Source organism: Dictyostelium discoideum (assembly GCF_000004695.1).
Source record: "Dictyostelium discoideum AX4 chromosome 5 chromosome, whole genome shotgun sequence".
NCBI classification, from domain to species: domain Eukaryota; phylum Evosea; class Eumycetozoa; order Dictyosteliales; family Dictyosteliaceae; genus Dictyostelium; species Dictyostelium discoideum.
Genome location: NC_007091.3, coordinates 2,644,245 through 2,654,244, shown reverse-complemented (window position 1 = coordinate 2,654,244; position 10,000 = coordinate 2,644,245). Strand labels below are relative to the sequence as shown.

Here is a 10,000-nt window from a genome sequence, read left to right as displayed (position 1 = left end):
CAACATCAACAAAGAAATCAAAGTTGTAAAGATAACAAAAATCAAAGCAATCCAAAATTATTTTTATCTTTAAAGAATACTTTTTATAAATTCATTCAAAATCCAATGATTTCTTATTATTTAGTTGATCTCAAATGTAAAGATTTTAAAAAATATTGTAATTCTAATTTAAGATTTAATTCAAAACCATATTATAATAATTATAATAATGAAGATATTGAAAATGTAGAAACTTCAACAAATACAAATACTACTACTACTACTACTACTACTACTACAGCAACAAATACAAATTATACTACTGCTACTGCTGCTACTACTGCTACTGCTACTACTACAAATGATGTTAATAAAAAGAATAGAAATTTTAATATGTCAACAACAATATTATTACAAAATACATCAAATAGAGTTGGAGATCAATTTAGACATTTTAGTGGTAGTGCACCACAAATGTTTATTTTATCAAAGGCTGCAAGAATATTTGTACCAATTGCAATGAGTGGAGTTAGAAAACATATGAAATCAATGAGTTTATTTAAGAGAATTAGTTTGATAATATTAATATTGGCAAGTGCAACAGGTGGTTATTTAGCATTGAATCATGACGAAGCACCAGTCACTGGTAGATCAAGAGTCGTTAGTTATAGTAAGAAGGAGGAACAAGATCTTGGTGAGATGGGTTATGAAGAGATGAAAACTCAATTATCCGATTACTTCCTTCCAGAGAACAATGCCCTTCAAAATAGAGTTAGAGAAGTTGCAAAACGTATCATCGATGTCACTGATAGACCAGATTTGGCGTGGGAATGTCATGTTGTCAATAGTGAAGTTGTCAATGCATGTGTTTTACCAAATGGTAAGATCTTTGTTTTTTCAAAACTTTTCGATATTTGCGAAAGCGAGGATGAGTTAGCCTCGGTCATCTCTCACGAGATTGGTCACGCCGTTGCTCGTCATGCTGCTGAGCATTTGAGTATCAGTAAATTGGGATACATGTTTTTAACGTTAACTCGTGGTTTGGTTGGTGAAACTATCACTGGAAATCTTACAACAATGTTCTCTGCAAATTTATTGAACCTTCGTTATAGTCGTATTCAAGAGATTGAAGCAGACGCAATTGGTTTGGAATTTATGGTAAAAGCAAACTATAATCCATACGCTGCTTTAAGTGTTCAAAAGAAGCTACAACAATATACAATTAAAAATGATTCAATTTTAATGGGTACTACCTCTTCAACCTCTATTCAATCTCAATCAATGGTAGTTGATTTCCTTTCAACTCATCCATCACCAGAAGAAAGAATTCATAAAATTGAAAAATGGTTAGATAGAAATGCTTCAAGATTTAAAGGTTTACCAATACCAATGATTACTTCATCAAATAATAATAATAATAATAATAATAATAATAATAATAATAATAATAATAATAATAATAATAATAATAATAATAATAATAATAATAATGAAATTAATACAAATAGTAATATAAATACTCCAAAAATTTCCTCATCTTTTATTTCAAATAAGAAATTACCGGAAATATAAAATCTGGAAAAAAAAAAAAAATTTTGTAAACAATGCCCGATCAAATAAAAAAAAAAAAAAAAAAATGTATTTTAAAAAAAAAAATAAAAAAAATAAATCACACAAAAAAAAAAAAAATTTTAATGAGATTTATCTCAAGAATAAGCAACTCAACAATGTTTTATCTATTTCAAAAAAAAATAAAAAAATAAATAAATAAATAGTTCATTATTATTTTTTTAATTTTTTTGATTTTTTTTTTTTTTTTTGGAATTTTTTTAAATTTTTTTTTTTTTATTTTTTTTTATTTTTTTTTTTCTAAAAACTTTTTTTTTTTTTTTTTAAAATTTTTTTAATTTTTTATTTTTTTTTCATAATAAGTGATTTTTAAAATTCATTATATATTTAAAGAAAAATGATTTCAGCAGGTATGATTGCTCGTAACTTTGGAAAGAGATTTTTCTCAACCAAACCATCCGTTTTAATCAATAAACACACTAAAGTTATCTGTCAAGGTTTCACCGGTAATCAAGGTACTTTTCACAGTAAACAAGCCATCGAATATGGTACCAATATGGTTGGTGGTGTATCTCCAGGTAAAGGTGGTCAAAAACATTTAGATTTACCAGTTTTCAACACTGTCAAAGAAGCAAAAGAAGCCACAGGTGCAAATGCTACCGTCATCTATGTACCACCACCACATGCTGCCGCTGCTATCAAAGAAGCTATCGATGCTGAAATGGAATTAGTAGTTTGTATCACTGAAGGTATCCCACAACAAGATATGGTTAAAGTAAGTTTAAAAAAAATATATAAAATATTTATATATTATTAAAAAAAAAAAAAACATTAAACACACAAAAAAAAAAAAAGTGAAGATCAATTTAATTAATTTTTTTTTTTAAAAAAAAAAAAAAAAAAAAAAAAAAAAATTTAAAAATGAATCGATCAATCAATCAACCAATCAATCAACCAACCAACTTAAATATATTTTATTCAACAACAAACTTAATTTCAAATTTTATCAAATTCAATTTCAATTTCAAATTTCAAAATTTATTCAAAAAAAAAAAAAATGAAATGAAATTTCCTTTTTAATTATTGGAATTTTTTTTTTATTTTTTTTTTTAATTTATTTTATTTTAGGTTAAATATTTACTTAATAAACAAAATAAAACTCGTTTAATTGGACCAAATTGTCCAGGTATTATTAAACCAGGTGAATGCAAGATTGGTATTATGCCAGGTCACATCCATAAACCAGGTAAGATTGGTATCGTTTCACGTTCAGGTACATTAACTTATGAAGCAGTCGCTCAAACTACCGCTGTTGGTTTAGGTCAATCAACTTGTATTGGTATTGGTGGTGATCCATTCAATGGAACAAACTTTATCGATTGTTTAAAGATGTTCACTCAAGATCCACAAACCGAAGGTATCATTTTAATTGGTGAAATCGGTGGTGAAGCCGAAGAAGAAGCCGCCCAATGGTTAATTGATAATCCAACCGATAAACCAGTCGTCTCTTTCATCGCTGGTCTCTCTGCACCACCAGGTAGAAGAATGGGTCATGCTGGTGCCATCATCAGTGGTGGTAAAGGTGATGCCAACAGTAAAATTGAAGCTTTGAAAGCTGCAGGTGTTACAGTTACTTTTTCACCAGCCAAATTAGGTGAAACTATACTACAAAAAATGAATGAAAAAAAAAATAAATAAACTAATCAATTTTTCAATTTTTCAATAATAAAAAAACACAATTAAAAAAAAAAAAAAAAAAAAAACAATTATAATTAAATTTAGTTTATTGACATATGTCATTTTATTTTATTTTTTATTTATTTATTTATTCATAAATATTAGAGATCAATAATGGAAAGAAATGTTGGATTTTAGAGTAATAATAGACAATTTGGTTTTTTTATCCAGAATTTTTTTTTTTTTTTTTATTTTTTTTTTTAATTTTTTATTATTTTTATTTTATTTTATTTTATTTTTTTTTTAAATCAATTTGGAAAAAAAAAATTAATAAAATCAAAATTTTAGTTTAAAAAAGAAAAAAAAAAAAAAAAAAAAAAAAAAAAAAAAAAAAAAAAAAGAAAAGAAAAGAAAAGAAAAGAAATAAATGACAAAATGGCAATTTTCATGACTATTCAAATAATTTATTGGAAGCAATAGTGCCATCATCAGAGTTTTTTTTTTTTATAATTTTTTTGTGTTTTTTTTTTTTTTTTATTTTTTTTTTATTTTTTGAAAAAAAAAAAAAACCTTTTTTTTTTTTTTTTTTCCTTTTTTTTTTTTTCGGTTTTGAAATTGAAATTTTATTTTCTTTTATTAGTATCTCTTTGTAATTAAGTTTTTGGATTTTTTTTTTTACAAAAAGGATTTGAAACAGAAGGATATATCAAACAGAAAGTTTTTGAAAAAAAAAAAAAAAAGAAAAAAATATATTTTTTTTTTAAAAATTAAATAATATATTATTAAAAACACATAAAAAAAAAAGTATATTTTTAAAGATTCAATAGCAGGCCAATAATAATAATAATAAAAATAAATAGGTGTAGTAATAATAATAATAATAATAATAATAATAGTACGATAATAATTAATATGATAATAGTACTACCACAAAAACAGTTAAATATTTATACACAAGATCAACACAAATTTTTTTATTTTTTATTTTTTATTTTTCTTTTTTTTTATTTTTTTCCTTTCTTTATTATTTAACCATTTTTGGATGTTTATAAAAAAAATATTTAAAAAATATTTAAAAACTATTCCTTCCCTTCACATCATTAAAATCATAATCAAATCAAATCATATCGAATAAAAAAAAAAAAAAAAAAAAAAAAAAAAAAAAAAAAAAAAAAAAAAAAAAAAATTCCAAAACAAAACAAAATTTCTTCGTTTACTCTTTTTTACAATTATTTTTTTTAATATTATAATATTTTGGGTTTTAAAAGTTGTTTAGAGAAAAAAAAAAAAAAAAAAAAAAAATTAAATTTAACACACTCCGTGTTTGTCATAAAAAAACCCCACTATTTAGAAATAACACGCACCAACCCACCCTCTTCCCCTTGTAAATGCAAAAAAGGATAATACTTTTTTATATTAATTGTTACTATTTAATCTAATCTTTATCTATTGTGGGAATTTATGTGTTCATATCAACATTGGGTCATTTATTTTATAATAAAAAAACAATAATAAAAATAAAATAAATAATAATAATAATAACAATAAAACAGGTAAAAGGGTTTTATTTTTATTTTTTTTTAATTTTTATTTTTTATTTTTTTTTTTTTTTTAAAAAAAAAAAAAAAATTAAAAAAAACAAAAAAAAAAGATTAACACAAATTTTTTTCTCCTGTTTAAAAAAGACCACTTTTGAAACTCTTTTTTTTTTTTTTGTTATTTTTTTCTCCTGTTTAAAAAAGATTTTTTTATTTTTTTTTTTTTTTTCTTCTCTATTTATCATTTTTGTCTTTCTTGGTTACTGTAAAAAATATAATAAAAATAAAATATAATAAAAATAAAAATAAAAATAAAACCAAAAAAAACAAAGAAACAAAAAAAAATAATAAAAGAAACCTATTTATTTTTTTAAAAAAAAAAAAGGAACATTCATTTTTTTTTAAAAAAAAAAAAGGAACATTCATTTTTTTTTAAAAAAAAAAAAGGAACATTCATTTTTTTCCTTTTATAAAACCTGTATATTAATAAAAACAAAAACAAAAACAAAAACAAAAACAAAAACAAAAACAAAAACAAAAACAAAAACAAAAACAAAAATAAAAAAAAAAAAAAAAACAAAAACAAAATACACCTTATGAATTATTATCACAAAAAAAGAAATATATAATAGTAGTAATAGAAATAATAGTTTTTAAAGCAAATACTAATTATAATAAATATTAAGAAAGCGATTTTAAAAAGATTTTTTAAATATCATCAATTTTTTTTTTTAGATAGAATATTTAACCATCACAATCAACTATACAACAGAAAATGGCAACTTTGGATAACGCTCAAACCACTCAACAACAACCATCATCAGCAGATTCAACCACCAACACTGCTGCCTCAGCTACTTCTCAACCAAAATTAGGTATGTTCACTCAATAATTATCGAAATATAAATTTATATTTTCTTTTTTTTTTTTTTTTTTTTTTTTTTTTTTCTTCTTCTTCTTCTATTTTGTAATTCTTTATTTCTTCATATATTAAATTTACAAGATATTTATTTGGGAAATTAATGATGATGCATTTGCTAATCAAATATTTCCAGAAATCCAAATTTAAAAATCCTGGTAAACCTCAAATCTATATTTTTTATTTTATTTTTTTTTTTATTTTTTGGCGTTTTCAAAAAAAAAAAATGGGGTATTTGGGTTTTTTTTTTTAATTTTAATTTATTTTTAAATTTTTTTTTTTTTTTAAAAGGGCCCCGGCCCCTTTTTTTTTTAATTTTTTTTATTTTTTTTTTTAAATTTGGGTTTTTTTTTTTTTTTTGGGTTTTTTTTTTTTTTTTTTTCTAAAAAAAATTAATATTAACATTTATTATTCTTAATTAAATATTGTAAATAAATAAATAAACAAAAAAAAAAAAAAAAATACTTATATATACACACATAAAATGATATCATCATCATCATCAACAACAACACCGATAACGCCACAAAATTTAGAAGGAAAAGCTTTGGAAGATGCCATCAAAAAACAAATTGAATATTATTTATCTCGTGAGAATTTATCAACAGATTATTATCTTACAAGTAGAATGAATAATGAAATGTTTGTTGCAATTGAAGTTATTGCAAATTTCAAAGTAAGTTTTAACATTAAAAATAAATAAATAAAAAAAAAAAAATATATTTACTAAATAAAAAATAATAATAATAATAATAATAATAATAATAATTTTAGATGGTTAAAAATTTAACAACTGATATGAATTTAATTGTTGAAGTTATGTCAAAAAGTTCAAATGTTATTATAGATGAAACCAAAACATTAATTAAACCATCATTTAAATTACAAAGAAATATTATTATTTTAAGAGATATCCCAACAGAGACACCAGTTGAAGAGATTAGAGGAATCTTTTCAGAAACTGGTAAAACCATATCATCAGTCAGATCAGATATTGGTAACTATTGGTTCATTCAATTCGATAAAGAGGAAGATGCATTAGAAGCACACGATCAAATTAAAAATTTAACCTTTAAAGATAAACAAATTAAAGCTAGAATTAAATCTGAATCTTTAATGAAAACACCATCACCAGCACAACAACAACAACATCAACAACAACAACATCAACAAGGTAGACCAAACGGTGCTCAATTCACTCCATATCAATCTTCAGCTGCATCTGGTGCTGCTTCATCACATAGATCTTCATATTATAATGGTCAAAAACAATGGTCAAGAAATTATAACAATAACAATAACAGTAACAGTAACTATGAACAACAACAACAAGCCCAACAACAACAACAACAACAACAACAAGCCCAACAACAACAACAACAACAACAACCAGCTACCACCACTGGAAATGGTGAACGTAAACACTATCAACGTGGTCCAAAAGATTCATCAAGACCACCAAGAAGAGATTTTAATAATACATATAACAACAACAACAATAATAATAATAGTCATTTTTCAAATAGCAATAATAATAGTACTACCCCAAAAGAAAATATAAATAATAATACAGAGAATACAGAAAATAAACCAACTAATACAAATACAGAAAAGCGTCATACACAAAGAAAACCAAAACATATTTCACACCATAATAATAATAATAGCAATAATAATAGCAATAATAATAATACAACCACCTCAACTGCTACCACTTCAACCCCAACCACAACTACCGCTTCACCATCATCACCAACCACCACTACAACCACTACAACCACCACTGCTACAACTTCAACTACCACCACCAATACCGAAAGAAAATCATCAGTTTCTAATAAACCAAAATCACATCACAATAAATCAAAGAAATCTAATCATTCATCAAACGATGAACATAAAGAGAAACACAGCCAAAAGGCAGCAACTGTTGTTGTACCACCAGGTCCACAACATTTCCCACCTTTAAATGGAAGTGAACAACAAACATCTGTTGTTGAAACTAAAAAAATGGAATGGGGTCCAGCCGATAAAAAAAGCGTATTACCAGTTGAAACCACTGTAGTTTCACCACCAACAACAACAACAACAACTCCAGTTGCACCAACTTCAAATGTTGCTGCTTCATCATCATCAACTGCTACCGCTACTCCAACTACAACAACCACCACTCAAACCGCAGCTTCAACCAATGCTCCATCAAACAAAAAATCAACCACTCAATCATCTCAACCAAAGAAATCACCATCAAAAGTTGAAGATAAATCGAAAACCGCACCAACTCCAGCTGCCCCAGTCACCACTGCCACCACCACTGATTCTTCAAACGAAAAGAAGCAACCAACCTATGCTGATATGATCGCTATGGCATCAAATAACACTTTACCAGTTGCTCCAGTCGTCACTGTTGTCACTGAAACCAATGCCACTCCAGTCGAACAACAATAAACTTATCAATAACCAACAAAAAAAAAAAAAAAAAAAAAGCTAAACCAAAAAAAAAAAAAGAAAAAAAAAAAAAGGAAAAAAAAAAGAAGACTAAAAAAAAAAAAAAAAGAAAAAAAAAAACAAGACTAAAAAAAAAAAAAAAAGAAATTATCTATACAAATAAAATTTTTTTTTTTTTTTTTTTTTTTATTATTTTTTTTTTTTTTGAAAAAGTAGATCAAAAATAAATAATTATTAAAAAAAAGAAAAAAAAAAAAGAAAAAAAAAATAAAAAAAAATAAAAAAAATAAAAAAATAAAAAAAAAATGATCCAACATAAAAAAAAAAAAAAAAAAAATCTAAACTAAAAGTTATCCATTTTCATATTGAAAACAATTGTTTTTACCTTTTTATTTTTTTATTTTTTATGTTGGATCATTTTCCAAAATCATTGGATATTAACCTCAAGTGGAGAGTTAAACATATCGATACCACAAAAGACGAGAAATTGATTAAAGTCACCTCTTACAACGGTCAAGTGGTTCAATCTCAACAATGTTGTCGTGGCTGTGCCACTACAAATCTTAAAAGATGGTCTTTTTTTATTTTTTTTTAAATATACCTTAGGATTTAAAAATACTAACCAAAACATCTTTTTATTATTTTTTAAATAATTTATAAATATGGGTTTAATTTCACCCAACCACAATCTTTATGTTGCTATCATTTTTTCAAAGTCTATTTATTGTTGGTAAAACAGTCAGTTAAAAAACATATGATCATTTTAAAGTTTATGGAAAAAAGTTGAAAAATTTCAAAGAATGTTAATACACACATCTGATAAACAAAAAAAAAAAAATAAAAAAATAAAAAAAATAAAATAAAAAAAAAAACATTGTCGTTGGAAAATTTATACATAAAGTAACAATATCTTTTTTTTTTTTTATTTTTTTTTTTTTTAATCTTATAATTTTTTATTTTTTATTTTTTTATTTATTTTTTTTGGATCTTATTTTCATATTTTGAATCTAATAAAATATTTTTAATTTTATTTTTAATTTTATTTTTATTTTTATTTTTATTTTTAATTTTTTTTTTTTTAATTTTTTCAAATTTTTTTTTTGCCCCTTTTTTTTTTTTTTTTTTTTTTTTTTTTTTTTTTTTTTTTTTTTTTTTTTTTTTTTTTTTGCCTCTATAGTGTTTTTCAAAAAAAAAAAAAAAAAAAAAAATAAAAATAAATTAAAATAATAAATATAATAAAATTAAATTAAAATAAAGTTCTGTTTTAAAATAAAATAAATAGGGAATAATAAACAAAACCAAAAAAAAAAAAAAAATAATTCCTTAATATAAAATTAATTAATAGTTCTAATCTAATAATAGACTTCATTTTATGAGAATTTAACACAATAAAAAAGATATCGCAATAAAAAAAAAAAAAAAACAATAGCAATAACACAAATAACAAGAATTGTTTCATTATATTAATATCAATACAAAGGAGGAAAAAATAAAAATAAAAATATAATAATAATAATAGTATAAAAAGTTCACCTTTATTAATTACTATTATTAGTATATTATTATTATCGTTATTCTAGTAAATAGGTAATAATTTTTTTTTAAATATTATATTATTTTTTTTTTTTGTTTTTTTATTTTTTTATTTTTTTTTTTGATTAATCTCGTTCATTTCATTATTATTTTAATTTTTTTAATTCTTTTAATATTTTAAAATTGTGTATTAATTTTCACAAAGAATATATAATGGAGTATGGGATGCATTTAAACAGATTTACAAGACAGAAGGTATAAGAGGATTACAAAGTGGTTTAATACATGCATATTTTTCACAAGCAACAATGCAAGGAATTAGGTTAGGGTACCGAGC

At 23.0% G+C, this 10,000-nt stretch overlaps 4 protein-coding genes across 4 annotated transcripts in view; all 4 read left to right on the top strand.

The window, feature by feature from the left end:
- DDB_G0289335 (hypothetical protein) overlaps positions 1-1,551 on the top strand; it is a gene marked incomplete at both ends in the record, with an annotated part of 2,064 nt that extends 513 nt beyond the window's left edge. The window contains one exon of the mRNA XM_631172.1: positions 1-1,551. This exon is cut by the window's left edge and continues 513 nt beyond it. Within this exon, the coding sequence (XP_636264.1) occupies positions 1-1,551 (1,551 nt within the window).
- Positions 1,552-1,945: 394 nt separating this feature from the next.
- On the top strand, positions 1,946-3,246 carry scsA (succinate-CoA ligase; the record flags this gene model as incomplete). The annotated part of the gene is made up of 2 exons (XM_631171.1): positions 1,946-2,323; positions 2,677-3,246. 2 exons carry the CDS (start codon positions 1,946-1,948, stop codon positions 3,244-3,246), a joined length of 948 nt encoding a protein of 315 aa, XP_636263.1.
- A 2,920-nt stretch (positions 3,247-6,166) lies between these two features.
- Positions 6,167-8,130, top strand: DDB_G0289333 (hypothetical protein; the record flags this gene model as incomplete). The annotated part of the gene is made up of 2 exons (XM_631170.1): positions 6,167-6,358; positions 6,457-8,130. 2 exons carry the CDS (start codon positions 6,167-6,169, stop codon positions 8,128-8,130), a joined length of 1,866 nt encoding a protein of 621 aa, XP_636262.1.
- Positions 8,131-8,536: 406 nt separating this feature from the next.
- Positions 8,537-8,725, top strand: DDB_G0289377 (hypothetical protein; the record flags this gene model as incomplete). Its single annotated transcript, XM_631169.1, has 1 exon — positions 8,537-8,725. The coding sequence occupies one exon, from the start codon at positions 8,537-8,539 to the stop codon at positions 8,723-8,725; it is 189 nt and encodes a 62-aa protein (XP_636261.1).
- Positions 8,726-10,000: the final 1,275 nt, after the last annotated feature.